The sequence below is a fragment of the Melopsittacus undulatus genome, chromosome 4 (genome assembly GCF_012275295.1).
Source record: "Melopsittacus undulatus isolate bMelUnd1 chromosome 4, bMelUnd1.mat.Z, whole genome shotgun sequence".
Classification (NCBI taxonomy): Eukaryota; Metazoa; Chordata; class Aves; order Psittaciformes; family Psittaculidae; genus Melopsittacus; species Melopsittacus undulatus.
In genome coordinates, this window is record NC_047530.1 from 18,215,011 (window position 1) to 18,231,860 (window position 16,850).

Below are 16,850 nucleotides of genomic sequence, written 5' to 3' on the forward strand. Positions count from 1 at the left end.
CTGTGTATGGCGTGGCGTTATCCTTTCCATGAACAAAAACTTAACAGAAAATAATATATATATATATAAATTAAATAAAAAAAGGAAATACTAATCACTTATGACTGCTGGACAGTGTCTTGAATATTTAGCAATACTACTTATGTTTGGAGTTCGGAACAAGGCTACACAAAACAATACCCATTTTCACTTTAAATTACATGGAAATGACATCACATGTGTCACATAGCCTGAACTCTGACATTAACAGTTCATGTTATAAAAGACCAAAGCTTGAGTCCAGTCAGCTGTAGAGATCCTGGATAAATAATGAGCTACTGGGCCTGCCTTTAGGACATTGTCAAGAACTAGTCATTTTGAATCTTCTTACCATTTGTTAAAGCGAAGTCAGAGCCTGATCCCACAAGATGTGTCAAGACAGGCTGGCGACTAACTGGCAAAAGCTTATGGTCTGTGCCAAGTTCAGTATAAGTTAGCATTGGAATCTCATTGCACATAAGTTAAATTATGTCCTGAGCTGCTTCAGGAGCTCAGGGTAAGTCATTATCACCTCTGCTTGGCATTGGTGAGGCTGCATGTAGAATAGGGGTATCCAGTTATGTTGCACTCTCACCCTTCCTTCCCCAGTCCAAGAGGAAATTGTGGAACCTGGAAAGGAAGGACCGTGGAAGTGCCTGAAATGCTGCAGCAGTTTGAGGACAGAGTGCTCAAAGTGATCGAGGGTTTGGCTGCACCTGGAGACATTTGAATTCTGGCTCTTGTATAATATTCCACCCAAACCAACAAACTCTTCCCCTGACTTAAGCAGCCTAGGGAGTAACTTAAACAGCCTGGGGCATGTCTGCGCTGCATGGTGCCATGTCGTGTAGTGCCAGTAATTTAGCATTAGCTCAGCTGGGATAAGTACCAGAAACAGCAATGCATTACTGGAGTTCTTTTATATTGCTGATACTTTGCTCTCCTGCTTTAGAGCTAGTGGAGGGCTTTTTATGCTTACATTAGCCTCTGATGTTTTCCAGAAAGGTTTCCTGCTCTCTCGTGCTGCCTCTGTGTTCACTGTGGTCCTAATTTCGTCTCAGCTGTGGCATAAGTGGTACCTGCTAGCAAAGGCTGCAAATAAAGGCCAGGGTGAGCTGGGGCTGCTGGCCCTCCAAACAGCCTTCTTGCTGTGTCACAGAGAAACGTCGCAGCCACTAGGTGGTAGGAGCTGCCAGTGTGGTCTCTGCCTGCTATGGGTCACAGTTTTCAGAGCCTAAAGAGAAAATATTAACTGCACAGCAGGCCAGCAGAGTGGCCGTGGCCCTCTGAGTGCCCACTGCTTGGCTGGGCAGTTTTGGACTTGCACCTCCAGATTCCTTTCCTGTGAAAGGCAAGGAAGGAGACCAGCTGCTTCCTTGCAGTTTAAGTTGTGCTGAAGTGAATCCAAGTGAGGTTTTTCTTGCTCCCCACATCTCTGGGGTTTAATATTTTGTTTGTTTGTTTTTTTAATTGAAAGCCTTGCTATGGGAGCTTTGCAGCTTGCCCAAGCCATTTACCCCTGCTTTTTGTAGGGCCTTAGAATCATCCTTTAGTGTCACAGAGGATTATGCTCCTACTCCAGTAATCTGTGAGTTGCTGACAGGTGCTGGCACCTGTGGATAATCGTGGATCCTGTATTAGGGAGCACAAGCACAAAAAATGCTTGTTTCTATTTACCTGACACTGTCATCCAACACCTCAACCATACTGTCCTAGAATGGGTGAAAGGGGCTATACATATAAATAGCTAAATCAGTAATTTAATCCTAGGGAATGCGGATCCTGGAATGTTTTAATTAAAAGGAGTTTGCAGTAGGTAGGTCCTGTCTTCTTTGGGTTTTAGGAACCGTCCTTCCTGTGCAGGTGGTTTGCTCTTAAATCCCTTTGTCTCCACTCATATGCATGAGAATGAAGAGGGACTGGGGAGATCAACTTCCTATGCAAATAGTGTCAAATAGCTTCTGGGTTTTATGTTTATTGCCCTTATCCCTTTTCTCATGCTTTCAGGGGACCCCAGGCGATGCTGTTTCCAGCACTGTCCTTGCTAGCCTGATCATTATATGGATTTGCTTTGGGTGGTTCTGCTGACAGTTGCTGAGGCATAGAGCCTGCCCGTGCTGTTCCAAAAATAGTGAGACACGAGAACTTGGCAGAGATGTGATTTTTCTGTAACGAGCGTCCTTCCGAGATAATAGCTAGCAGGAGTGCTATTGAAGCCAATAGGGACAGGCCCCGGGACTCCAGGGCAGCATAATAATTGAACTGGTCCCATTTTACAAGGGCAACCTGAAGTCCGGCACACAGCTTTGTGCTCCCTTTACAAGCTGCGGGCTGATGTCATGCTCTCGACATGAAAGGGGAAGGTTTCTGCACGTCTCTGCTGGTTCTTGGGCACTCAAGCTGTTCTCCCATGGTCAGCATGGGCATCATATCATGGGTCAGGTGTTTGGGGAGATTAGCCTTTATTTCACTTCCTAGAAGTGTTGGAGATAAGCTGGAGCCTTTGATGGCGGCATAATTTTCAAGTGAGACCCCACCAGCCAAAGTGGTGGGACTGAGTAGTGGCTGCTGGCTGGCTGCTCACCCACCCGTTAGTCCCCAGATGCCAGAAGAGAGGTGTAGGTGCCCTTGTATGTCCAGGGGAGTCCCTCAGTCCTGGTCCTTCCAGTGGCTCTCTGTATCACCCTGGTTGTCACCAGTTACTCCACTGCCACCAAATGAGCAGAGTGCAGTGCAGCCCTTGGGCAGAGCATGGCATAGTGGAGGTAAGGAAGACTGGAAAGGCAGTGACAGCCTTCCCAGGGCTTTGGTTAGATAAACAAGTGTCCTGAGACAGGCCTAGGAGCATGCTGGTGGGTGGTAAGGAAGTGCCAAGGCTTCTTTGATATTCTCTTTGAAAAGCACTGGAGAGGGAGCCCTTTAAAAGCAGAGAGGAAAACTTTGATCATCTCCCAGGCGCTAAACCCCAACCTTCCCTTTCTGGCATGTCGGGGGAGGCATGATGCCACACATGCATACACCTGACAGCCAAGTGCACTCCTTGGATGCTTTTCTGTCAGCATTGAGACCTTTTTGCATGTTTTTGAGCACTGAGACCATTGTTAGCCCCAGGCCAGTCTGTTGGAAGACCAGTGCACACTTCAGTTTTCTTGCTGTCAGTCAGAAATCAAGTGAAGAAGTTGATGGGGACATCCTATTTCTGGGTCAGGCATTTTCCAAAAAGCTTGGTGCAGTCTAGCATGCATCCTGGCTATAAACACAAGGCACCCTACTGGAGGCTGGCTTCAGAGTCTTTCTGAGGTCAGGCTTGAGTTGTGTTTTACCTGGGACTCTACAGAGGAGAGTTAGGGGTTTTGGGGGGGCTGTTGGACAGGAAGTACAGGGGAATTCCCTCTCTCCACCTTTCTGTCCAGTGTGGCTTCTGCAGGTATGTGCATCATGGTGCTCTCACATTGGCTTTGTGACCATGGGAGAAGCAGTTTGTTTCTGCCTTTCTCTGGCTCCTGTTTTGTCTAGCACCGAATAAAGGCAACCTGGTAAAAAGTGTGTCTTCCTGTGGTTTTACAATGTTCGTATCCACCAAAACCCATGACACCTTTGCTGGTATGCCAGCTCAAGTTGCCAGTAAATCACATATGTGAAGCCTCCAGGGCCCCATCTGAAAGGCTCAACTTTCTCTGTTGTACACCTTGTGATGGTCTCTTCATTGCAGGAACAAACACGGTCAGAGTTTCAGTTGGGTTTTTTTTTTTTTGTGGGCATAGTGGATGATGAAACAAGATCTGACTGACATTTCTGATTTGATCTGTGAACTTTGCTGGGTGTCCACACTTAGGCTGCACAAAAAGGTGATGTGAGCTGAAGGGTTAGCTGCCATCATCATGTTGTAGCTCCTGAGTGTAACTTTCCCACCCCCAGTTGTTGAGGGACCATGGATACTTGCATTGTTATGAAGCTGAGAAAATGCCTTTCTCCATCTGCAGTGGCTTATGGGATAGACTGTAACTTAGACTTACCAAGTTTATTGCAAGGGTAGCTGAAGGAGATGCTGTTGCCAATGGTTAGCCACAGCATGTGAAACTAATATTTGTCTTTGACCTTAAAATCAAGGAAGTTGCAGCATAAATGCAGATCGAAATGAAAGCAATACACAAGCAGCCTGAGCCAGAAGGTGCCACTAAGGATAGAGAAAAAGAGAACCAAAAGAAAGGGCAATCAAAGCTCAGAGAAGAGGTAACTAGATGAGGTGTGACCCAGCAGTGCTTTAGGTTTCAGTCTCTGAATCCATATTGCTTTCCAGGTGATGTTTAGGGTGGGAGAATGGATCCACAAAGCTCTCAAAGTAAGCAGGTTCCAAGTGGCCTTTGAGTGTTTTGGCATCCTAAGTTTTCCTGAAGATCTTTGGCTGAGCTTGTAGAGCTCTCCAGCCTTCCATGACAGGGGGTTGGAACTAGATGATCTTAAGGTCCTTTCCAAGCCTAACTCCTCCATGATTCCCTAGCACAGCTTGAGGCCAGCAAGTATTGCAGAGTTCAGACCTGTCTGAGGTTGGTCACTCCAAACCAGAAACACCAATTCCAATTGCTTTTTTCTGAACTGGGGGCTGTAAAATGAGCATGATCTTGACAGAGCTCATACAGGTCTCTTCTGAGACACCGTGATACCAGCAGCCAGCTGAAGGGGGCAGATGTCCTATAAATCTTTGATTAACGGGCGATGTCTATATCTTGCTGCATTCTAACTCCTTATTCCTCAATTTATTCCCCTCTAAATGCAGCCAGCCCTTTGGGTTTTGATCTTTGAGGTGAGAAGGGGTATTTAAGTAGTTTTCTATACCATTTTAAAAGGTCTGGAGGGGAAGATTTAATTTTGTTTATTCTTTCAGTTAGCTTTGGGTTTTTTGTGTTTTGTTTTAAAGGTAGCTAAGTTGGCTTGCTTTTCTTTTTTAATTGGCTTTTTTTGGTACAGGATTTAAATCGTTGACCTAGTGTCTGGGATGAATTTAGTGTTTTTTCTAGTTGTGAGTTTTGGTTTGTTTCTAATAGAAAAATACAGATGAGCAAGAGTGATAAAAGGCATCGTTTTGCATTTATGCTGAGTAAAAGTTTCTGATCAAAAGATTAGCTAATCATGTAATAGTGTACAAATTAGACCATCTTAAGGGAAGGGTATGAAGAGGAAGGATGCACATATGGTTCACTTGTGTACCCCAAAGGCTGCATTGCTCTGGGGAAATGGCTGAATGAATTTGTGTGTTACAAAAACTCTCCAGTCTATGAGTCTGAGAATTTAGTCACATGGTTAAGAAAACAGAGGCAGAGATTTGGAGGGTGTAGTTAGATTTGTGATTTTTTTCTCTATTTACTTTCCTGGGGCAGGTGGGAGCACTAACTCCGATCAGCTTGCCCTGCGTTGTGGTTGTCATTGTTCAGCTCTTCTGGAATGAGCTCAGGTTTCATTCTGTGTGGTGCCATGCACACATGTGCGCAGAAGGCAGCCTTTTACCCTGAGGGACCCCATGGAGTTTATTTATGCAAATGGGAAGAGCCAATTTGTTATTCTCTAGGCGATGTTTATGTGCCTGACTGCCACACAGGAGAACCTGCATTGTGCCCATTACTAGCAGGGTCAGATAGCAGAGTGTGGTTTTAAGTGATAACTGGTGATAACTGTCCTGTTCCAGGAGTTGTGACAATGATGCCAGTGGCTTTGTTAAAGGAACTAAAACTGAGCCTGGTATGGGGAAGTGACCCGCACTTCTCAGAATCATGCTTACGAGCCGCCCAGCTTGGAACAGATGCCACATGCACCTTATCCCCTTTGAGTGCTTAATTTTACTGCACCCCCTTCTAGCTAAGAAAAAAACATAAAAACAAACCTAACCACCCCAAAACCATCAGAAGAAAGAAACCTTCTCTTTCTGAGCCTCTCATATATGGCACGCAGTGATCTCTCCATTTTGATAGCCCCAGGGCTGTCTGTGGAATGCTCCCTTGCGTGGCTTGATGTTTCCTAGGCAGAAGTGGTTCCTGAGGCTGGTGTGCACTTCTGCAGCCACTGAAAGAGGGAGGTAAAACGGCTGCCAGAGCACCAAAAGCCAGCTGCCAGATGGCTGTAAAACCTGCTGCCGCCTTGCTCATCTGGGAGGTCTCACAAGCAGAGCAGCAGCAGGTACCGTGGCAGTCATCACTGTGGCCATGTTTTGGAAGCGCAACTAATGCGTGCACGTAATTCCCGCTGAGCAAGCGTGGCATGGAGGTGTTTCTTCTTCTCTGCTTGATGTAGTTATTCTGATTTGAAATCAAAGGACCAAATCTTCAGTTAACATAAGTCGGTGTCTTGCTCCATCTTGGTCAGGTGAATTTGACTTTGACACTGCCTGGAAATTGGGGCTGAGCTCATCCCATCTGCTTCAGCTGTTGTGCGCACACATGTTGCTTTTAGTGACCCGTTCTTATGACACCTACAGTCCTCTCTGGATTTGAAACACTACCACATATAGCCCCCTGAGCAGCCTGCCCTCCTTTAAACTTCCTAGCTGGGCCAGTAGTCAGCTCACAAGGATGTGGTGCATCCTTGGTCGAAGGGCTGGGTATAGAGGGAAGGTATTTCAATGCAGAGCAGCGCCTGAGTGTGGTTCATGGTTCTGTTACACCTATGAAGATAAACATTGAGAAACAACCTTGGGGTCCTGTGCTTTGCAGTGCCTTGACCTAGATATGGATGGCTACTTGCACTGCTGTGGGGGTTGGACATGTGGCTTTCCAAAGCCTGGTACAGTGACAGCACGGTTTATTTGCACGCTCCCAGCAATACCTAAGGCAGATTGCTTTGTGTGGGGGTTGTGGACCACAAAGGGAGAACAGGAACATTGAGAGTGCTTGAGGGAGCCTGCCAGCTCTTGTAATTATCTTGTAATAATTTGCTTGCAAGCTCCCTGAGCCCTGCGACTCTTTTTTTGGAAACAGTAAACTTTTGCTGGGAAGCAGTGACACAGCTGTCTCTGTATGGCGATAATTTTGAAAGCCTGCCTTCTGCTCTGCAAAGCATGAACTGCCGAAACAATGAAGAACTACTGTTTTCTTGGGAAAATCCTTTGGCTTCAGGGAACTCAGACTGAGCCTGAAGCTGATTTTCTGAGAAGTTGTGTGCATTAATTATTTCCAAAAGATGAATGCAAGCCTAGCAGAATTCCTGAGCCAGGAATTCTGATTAATACATTTTTTGGGGGGGGAGGGGGGAAATTGAACTATTGCTTTAAACCACATTTAACCAGGTCTCTGTATCCTCCAAATACTGCCCTACATGGTAGCTGATAGCTAAAGAAGATGCTTGGGTGGAATTACTGCTGGGATGTGTCCTTGGTGGGTCAGCTCAGCCCCTTGTGCTGCAGAGGAATCAGTGTGTGCAGAAGGAGTGTCTGGGAGAGATCTGCTGTGAATGGGATGTGCAGGGCTTGTCCAAGCCTATTCCTGGTGGCTCTGGAAGCTGGAGAGCAGACACACATTGTTTTGCAGTGGATTTCCTGAACCTCTGCTGATGACTTTCTTGAGAGAAGTTCTCTCTGGTCCATGCTGCCCTTGGCACAACAGCTGTTGTAGGGCAGACAAGGGAAGGCAGATCTGCTGTTACAGCCTGCATATAAGAAATATTTCTTTCTCCATCTCCTCCCTCCGTGTTTCCTGAAGGGGGCAATGCTGCTGCCCTGTCCCATTTACTTAGCATGAAAGCCTGTGATCAAGGTAAGGTTCTCACCTTACCTTTCTTCAGAGGTCTTTGGTTTTGTGTAGGTTGTACATGGACATCAGCTAGACTTTTAACTAGGAGGAGGTGTAAGTTATCCATAACACTGAATTTTTTGGGTCATGCAGAGGGCAAGGATGCTCTTTTAATAAAATCTGTATTTTTTTTTTTTGAAGAGGAAAGGTAGGAGGATTCAAAACAGATTGCTTGTAGAGCTGGTGAGGGCAAAGGGCTGAAGTAATGTTTGGGTTGGATTTCATAGTGCTTGTGTTTGCAAGGGGCAGTAACTAGTATGTGGATTGTCCCACCCAGTGGCTTTTGCATTCAGAGGACTCTCTTCAAGCCCCACCAAAACCCCACTAAGACAACAAGCAAATGAAGCTTTGAAGGTATTTGTAATTGCTGTCAAACACTGTCCTTAAGACATAATGTGTGATTCCAACAGCCCCTCCTGCTAACAGACAAATACATAGGAATAACAAATTAAAATTTAAACAAATACATTAAAAAAACCAAAACCACCCAACTCCCAAACTCCCCAAAAACCTCAAACAATTCTCTCACATTGAAATTGGCAAGTCTAATCTCTAGCCATAGGCCGACCTTGAAATGACCCCACCTGATCTCATGGACTTTATTTCCTCCGAGTATTTCTTTAATTTACAGTAACAGTTGCTCTGTGACTTATTTATCTCAATCCCAGCCCAGAAATGGTGCAATGTGATTTCCTCATGTGGCTGCCACTGCTGCAAAGGCTTTCACGTCACTGTTTCCTGTTGACTCAAATGCTCTTTTCTTACTCTTGCCAACGTCAAACAGAGATAGCAGATCAGGGAAGACTTCTGAGCAATGCAAAATAGAAAAATAGGAACAGTTTCTTCACAGAGAGGGTGCTCAGGCATTGGCACAGGCTGCCAGGGAAGTGGTGGAATCACCGTTCCTGGAAGTGTTCAAAAACTCTGTAATGGGACTTCAGTGACATGATTTAGTGGTGGTCTTGGCAGTCGTGGGGTAATGGTTGGACTTGATGAGCTTAAATTTCTTTTCCAACCTAGTTGATTCTATGATTCTATGAGTAGAAATCTGAGGATTTCAGTATCAAGCCCTGTCATAAAACACTCCAGCTTTCAACTTCTACTAATTCTCACTGATAGTCCCCAAGAAAGGATGCACATAACTTTAAATCAGGTCAAATTTTTAAGTATCTGAACTATCTGTTATTTTAAGATTTCTTTTCCTGGTGCCTTTTTAATCTGTTTATTCACTCTTAATCTGCCTGCTGCAAAATTACCTTCCTCCCCCTGCACCTCTTTCCCCCATAAAATACCACTGTTTAGTTTATTTCTCAGTGATTCCTGGGAGAGCCTTTGAAGTTTGTCAAGCCAATGGTGCTTAAGAGTGAAAATGGAAGACTGCCTGGTTCTTAGATCCCCAAAGGGTGGTTTTTAGTGTTCATTTTGCTAATACATGTTGCCAGGTATGTAGCAGGCCAGTGCACAAATGCTGTATCATAAACAAGTTATAATACCCATCCTGCTTTTTTCTTCAGATGCCCCACAGGATTTCTAAATGTTAGAATATTGGACAGAAAATTAGCTGGATCTCTTAAAAAAATAAGTATATTCAATGTACTGTATTTATACTTGACCTTTGAAGTGAGACCATGGGTGGAGGTGAGGCGTTATGATCTTTAAGATCCCTTCCAACCCAAACCATTCTGTGATTCTATACCAGCTCAGGTTTACAGCTAGTCTGAAGCAAGAGCTGTTTGTAACAAAAAGCTGCTAATGCCGTGACAGCAGTGATGTGAATGTTAAGCCTGGCTGTTTCAGTGCTCACTGGAACATTTGAGAAAGAAGTAGTATCTCTTTTATGCATCATAGTAGAGATGAGTACATCCAAAAGATCAAGATGAGCCGTGGGGGTTTATCCACACTGGAGAAGCAGTTTTATGCTAGGAAGAGTTAACTTTGTTTCCCTGAAGCTCACTTTTAAGGAAAGAGTAGAAAATACATGCATGTTCACCTAACTGTATTCTTGTTTATACAAGTATATATATATTACTTATATAAACACACATACACACACACACATACACACACACACACCCATCGGGTTGCTGCTAAATTCCTTCCTGTTGGAGATCTGGCAAAAGGGATTTCTTTTTTAAGTATGGGCTTGAAGAGATGTCTGTACAAGCTGGTCTAGGTAAACACATGTCATGTGGAGAGATAAGCAAGGAAGGATAGGCTGGGAGGACTGACAAGATGTAAAAGCTGGCCTGACTGGCAAGGCAGGGGTGATAACTGCACTGTAGCTGGAGGAAGGCTTGCTGAACAGGTAGGCAAGGCGTAGCCGGGCTCAGTTTAACTAATGCATCAAAGATGTAGCATTAGAGGTCTGATGTGGGCTGAAGAGCCAAGTTTTGCTTGTTTGCAGAGTTTGTGCTACTGTCTTAAGACTGGTGCTGTAGACAAGCCAGCTTGGGTGTCTTTGAGCAGCCCTGTAATAAAAGCACAGTGAAACAATGAAGTATTGTTGTTTACAGGGAACAGAGATAACATTAAACACGTGGCCTTGGTGTTAGACACAATAGTATTGTGAGATTGCTGGGAACACATCTATCTTAGCTTCTGGAAGGAGCCCAGAAGCTATTGAGCAGAGCCCAGGATGGTGACAAGAAGCAAGCTGTTCTTGTCTGTCATGAGCCATTTGCTTTCCTGCTCATATGCAGAGAGGAATGAAAGCATTCCTGGTGGCTTTTCTTCTGCTGTGTGCATCTCAAGATGTTAATACCAGTAGTCATTTCAAGCTGGCTGGCTGCCAGAAAGTGGAGCATAACAATGCTTATCCTCTTAAAGTTAGAGAGGGTTTAAAACTAGCTTGTAGATGATTAACATCAGACCTGGGAAGGGGCTTGTGGGGAAAGAAGGCCAAATAGCACCATTAAAAGGCTGACTAGTCTCAACTGAATTGTATGCCAGTTTTCCAGTCTGCTTGTTCCTCATACTCCGAGTAAAACTGAAACAGTTGATGCCAAATGTCCAGAAACAATTACTAGGGGAAATTTCTGAACCAGACTGCAACAACTTCAGGGTTTAGTTTTGTGCCAAATCGTTGTTTGTCCTTCCTCTCGCAAGTAAGTGAGCACCCCTTTTGCATGCACTAAACCTGTACCCAGACTGGTGAGCATGCAGCCTAAGCAAGTGCCTCGCTATCTGTAGACTTTTGCAAAAGCCAGAGCAATGCCAAAAAAGAAACCTCAGAGACCAGCAGCTGTGGTTAGTGAACTGAACTTTATCAAACAGGTTGCTTTTCTGTCCGGCTGAAAAACTAGTTTATACTTTGTCCTTATCAGTTCCTTCAACACCCAGAGGTCTCTGCAAGTTAATCAGAGGAAAGCTGAAATTGGAGGGTCTGTCAAGCAGCTGCTATACAAGTGTATGGCAGGAAATCCCATTCTGGAAAACAATGTATATTCCCCAGAAATGACATTAGGATACCCTCCAGACAATGTCATCATGTGCTGCTGTGGTGAAGCTACAGTCTGAGTGTAGTCTGGTTATACATGTATTCCCCCAGAGATCTGTGGTGTTTACTACAGAGCAAGTGACCTTTTACAGATTTCTCTTGTGCCTGCTCAGCTTGGAGAGTGCTATTGAAAGGGTGTCATTCTTTGCTGATTCAGGCTAAAGACAGTTTGGGAAACCCAATGGGAACTGGTTAGGGATGAGCACACACCTATGGATATGCCTAATCCCATGTGGACAAGAATTCATTTCATGACAGGGACAACATTTCTGGGAGGAGTGCAAGGCAAGGAGGCACTAACAGCTCTTCCTGATATTGACTTAATCTCTTCTGAAGAAGTTGTCATTTTTTCTTTTTCCCCAGTGCCTCATGGGTATTTAATCTGTTTTTGTTTGGTAGATAATAGTTTTACTTAGAACTTTCTAAGCCTGACAGAAGGTATGATTAATGCTGTTCATGTCTGTTGTGTTTGCGTGTGTGAAGGATCGCCTGTTCTTTGTGATGGAGTTCGTAAATGGCGGGGACTTGATGTTCCATATTCAGAAGTCGCGTCGCTTCGATGAAGATCGGGCCCGGTTCTATGCTGCAGAAATTATTTCAGCCCTTATGTTTCTCCATGAAAGAGGCATCATTTATCGGTGAGCCCTGCATTCATTCATTCTCTTTGTCTGAATACCGTGGCTGAGATGATAGCCTGAGTTTTCTGCATAATAAATAACTCTGACTTGCTGCCCACCAGGAACAAGTTGTCAGCTGGGATAACAGTGCCTCCACTTTCCCCTGCATGTTGTCCAAGGCACACCAGCTTCTAGACAGGAGTGAAATTTCTGGCTGCAGTATTGGCTGCAGGGAGGGTCTTCCTATGACGTGTGTGCAAGCACATAGGAAAATGGCTTTTTTGAGAGGCACAGAGGTTAGGGTTTGCATTGGTGGCGATTCACGTAGCTGGTTTGTATTAGCCCCAGAACTGCGACTTGTCTGCACCTCAGGTGACTGCGTGGTTGCTGGGTGTTAGATGCTGACCAGCATCCACTGTGCTGCCTGGGCCTGTCCTGCTGCCATAAAGCATGTGTCAAACTGACAGCAAAGGGTCAGGCTCTAAGTGAAACCTTCCTAGATTTTCTTGGAGATAAATGCAAGGAACTGTTGCTCTTGCCGCTGTGTTATTTAAAGGCTAATATGTGCTGTTTATACCAATGCTTTTTTATTTCCCTGTATTAGCTATAGGCCCGTGTTTAAACCCTATCTATTTGACACACATATCCAGTGCCACGCAGCTCAGCTGCTAAAAATCTTTTAATTCCTGCCATGATCCTACAGCAGGTATTTTTCCTTCCTGTACATGTCTGACATCTTTGTGTTGCAACTGTATCAAAGCATCATTGCCTCCCTGTGTCAGCCTCCGTTCCCAGGTCTCAAGGCTGTTCTCAGGAAGCTACTTCCTATACACAGCTCTTTATTTGTCATTATTCTGTACTCAGGATGACGGTTATTTTTTTTCCCTTCTGTACTGCTAAAGTGTTCCCCTATCAGCTCAAGCATCAAGGCATAGACTAGCCAGCGTGGATCAGACAGCCAGTCTGCTTTGCAGAAGCCTCCCTGAACAAGATGACCATTTGACCAGCATCCTCCCATATAGGCCAGGGGCAGAGCAGGACTTCTGAGTTGAAACAGGACAGCTAGATCCAGGAGATGTCAGCTATGGGGCATTCTGGTTATACAGAAACAGTTCTTTATGACATGCTTTGCAGAACATTTCTGGCATCATCTTGCCCAGACCACTGGAAAGAGGAACAGTCAGTTGCTTTCTTTGGGCTACTGTTACCTGGGTTCCAGCAGCAAAACACGCATATTTTTGTATGCTTTGCTGTAGCTCTGCTCTGTCCCACTTGTGGCATGCCAGCACTGCAAAGAATAATGCCAGCTCTCAATTTTTGCTGATTGGTTACAGTTGTACAGCTGAGACCCACAACTGGGTTCAGGATAGGACCAGTTCAAATCCCAGCTAGTCTCTGTTAGTACCATTTCACATTGTGGGTTGAGCCAAATGCCATTTGGATTGGGGCTTTGCATGGTTTAACCTAGGCAATGCAGTACTGCATTTAGTAATGCATTGTCCTGTGTCAGATAAAACCAGGTTTGCACACACTAAAACCAGAATAGCTGAGGACTGAAGTGGCCGAAGGGCCAGGGGTTGTGCAGGGGACACTTTACTATCTGATGGTGAGATGATAGGCTAAATCAAGTAAAAGCAACTTGTCTTTCTCTTCCTAGCTTGAGTTCCAGTGAGAACCAGATGGTCAGGTGAGGACAGAGAATATGAAATCATTTTCAAGTATGAAATCATGTGATACATGTGGCACAGTGAAACAGAGAAGGAGTGTCATTTTAATGTTCTCTGGGTCTTGAGAGTATGAAAATTACTACTGATACATACCATATGTATTGAGCTTGTAAGGCACAGTGATTGTCTGCATAGAATAGCAAATCTACTTGCTCTACAGCTGGATTTTGGTCTAATTCCTCCCCTGTGAATAATGCCAGCCGCCAAAGAGAAACCATGCCAGATAATTATGTGAATGACATTATCCTTAAAATAGTGACATCCAGTAGTTATTGTCAGTCATTCAGCAGCAAAACTATGTCTGTGCATAATATAATGCCACTGTGCTTACAGCTTGTCCTGTGCCCCCCAGCCTGCTGCCTGTCACAGGGCAGGAGTAATCAATCTATCTGGGTTTTCGCACTCTTCAAGTGCTGCTGTAATTCATGGTAGAAACTGGAGGAGTAATTGAAAAGCTGCTTGAACAACTGCATGGGCTTTGATCTTGTTAAGAACCTGGTTGAGCTTTGGAGTCAGACAGCTTCAGCTGCAAGGGGCAGATTTGCAGGGGGATGACTTGTTTTAAAATTAGTCAGGGTGACTCCACTCTGGGAGATGTAAGAGGAGAGAGCTGCGGGCTCCAGTTGTACTGAACTGAGGTTGCTTCTGCCGGGTCATGAACACCAGGTTCCAGAATGGAGTCTGCAGAATGGAAGGAGATGCCCAGAAGGGAATCACTGCACTTGTGTAAGAGAGTTTGGAGATTTTGTGATCAGAATGTGAGTGCTTGCTTAGGAAGCTGGGAGTAGGGGCAAGAGACATCAGGAAAAGCTTGATCAGAAAGTGTTTTGCCACAAACTATTCATTGTGCATCTTCTTTCTGGATTCCCAGTGTCAATGAAGTAAGAATGATGCTGGCCTAGAATACCCTGAGTAATTTGTTTTTCTTCTGCACTAAACTTATACATAATAATACTGTATTGTTCCTTGCTCCCTTCAAGATTAAGCAGTTCAGGAGAGAATCTGCATTTACCAACACAATGAGCATTCTCTTGGTAAGTTGAGGTTGAGTTGCTTTTGCTGCAAGCACTGCCAAAAGCTGTGTCTTCTCTCTTTTGAAATGCCAGAGAGGCTTGAGAGCCAGCACTGAAAATTCATCGAGAAGTAGCTGAAATGTGTCACTTTGCCCTGGGGTGACAATGCTGGTAACAGCTAAAATCAGGTGTTTGTTGATTACTTTTCTAGCCACACGTGCACAATTTGAAACAGCCATGGTGCCCTATTCCTGCAGTTGCTGCTGTGAGTCTTTGAAATGGGATTCCTGAGGCAAATGCTGTATTTTGCTTGTATGCAACTTTTAAACATTAAAACCAGGTCTGCTGCTGGACTGGTACTCTTATAGGATGTTTTTTGTGATGCAGCTGAAATTTTCAGCAGGTTTGCTTCAAGGAAACTGCTTTTTGCTACTAAGCTCTGGCCAGAATAGATGTCCTGTAAACATACATGTGTGAATTTGTATGTTTTCAGAAGGGAGCTTTCATTTTCACAGATTATGGTGATTGTTTCTTTTTTCATTTGCAACACTGTAAAGGAGAAATGGCTTTCTGGGCTTATCAAGGAAACATCTCTGTCTTGCCCTAAGCTGAGGTTTAGCTGTCAGCTCAGCAGCAGCTATTTATAGTTGCTTCCTGAAAAAAAAATGTCAACAAGTACAGTGTGGTTCCTCATCCCATCATACAGGGGAATGCATCCAGCCAGGGAAACAAGCTTTTCAACTTGTCGCATTACAGTATATTGTGCACCCCTACCAACAGAGTAGTAGGACCAGGACATATCTGGGATCAGCTCATGTTGGGTGTTTCCAGGAAAGGGTTAGCATAGCAGACTGGCAGATACACCGTTAAGGGTATAGGTAGTGTAGCATGTAGGTAATTTAGCTGACCAAGAGCCAGAGGAGCTAAGAGACTGGATTAGAGATCTTGGGAGAGGAACTGGTTGTTGGCTGGCTGCAGAACCTTATTTTTATCCTGAGGACTCATGCTAGTTAGCTTATTTCCTTGCCTTTGTGTCCATATCCATATTTCTATGCAACTTATCATTTTGCAGATGCTTGGGGTCTCACTGTACTCTATCATGCCTTTGAATGTGGAATGGTTTGCACAGAGTCCCCATGCTCTGATGTGGCACCAGCCACCATTAAGTCTTGTGAATTGATTGTGCTTAATAGGATGTGTGGTCCCTTTGGGAGGCAAAAGATAATTATACAATTACCCAGTTGAGAACAGGTCTTGCCCTGGGGCTAAACACCAGCTCTTGAGGAAAATAAGATAAGTTTGTTAATAGGAAATGTTTATTTTTTTGTATGTTACCTGAAAGCACCACCTTCACATGTGTAGTGCTTCTGACACAGAAAAGCTTCATATCCTCTGGGATCTGGAAAGATTGCTGGATACTGGCTGGGTCTCTGAAACCACCACCTTTCTCTAGGGCAGGAGACCCATCAGGTCTGCAGGTATGTGTCTCATGTCTATTGGCTTATATAGTGAAGGGTTTTTTTGCAACAGGTTAATTCTCTGCCAATTCAAACAATAAGCCTGTGGCACTTGATGTAAGGTTTACATAAGCCTTTTACAGAGACCAGTTTTGCTGGAAAGTCACCTATTAACTGAAACAACACCAAAGTTTCTTTCAGCAAAATCAGTTAGAAGTTACATGCTGAAATCAGAAGCTGAATGCCTTTTCTAATTACATACACCCACTGTTAACAGATCAATTTTATTAGTGTTCAGTTTGCTTTTTCCAATGAGTCAAGGTATTGTAGACATGGAAACCCTCATGTTCTGTCTCTTACTTTGTGTATGTGTGTGTAGGTTTGTTTGTTTGTTTTCTTTTGGCAACTAGTGAATTTGTTTATTCTCATCTCATGACCTTTTTCACATCTGGAGCCAGATCTTGTTTCCCTTGAAGTCAAGAGGCCTTCCCAAGGGAGATAAATTAGCAGTTGAAATGGATCTGTGACTGACAGCAGCAGTGCCCAGCAAAGCAAACTGGCTGGCTGGGGGGCTCTCCAGGGATTAACATTGGTTTGCTTAGGTGCTATGCATAGCTTTGTTTTCTTAGCAAATAAATCTTTATATAATTAAGTGTTCTAAAAGTTTTCTCAAAGTTTTTGCTTGAATGTGCTACAGTAGAGGCATCTTTGCTCTATTTGATGCCTCCCTCTTCTGCAGCCCGA

The 16,850-nt window shown here is 44.4% G+C and overlaps 1 protein-coding gene across 1 annotated transcript in view; it reads left to right on the top strand.

Annotated features, from left to right (window-relative positions):
- The window catches only part of PRKCH (protein kinase C eta), a 117,047-nt gene that overhangs the window by 58,246 nt on the left and 41,951 nt on the right, over positions 1–16,850 (top strand). The window contains exon 10 of the mRNA XM_005149620.3: positions 11,776–11,930. Coding sequence (XP_005149677.1) covers positions 11,776–11,930 — 155 coding nt within the window. The remainder of the gene's footprint in view (positions 1–11,775; positions 11,931–16,850) is intronic.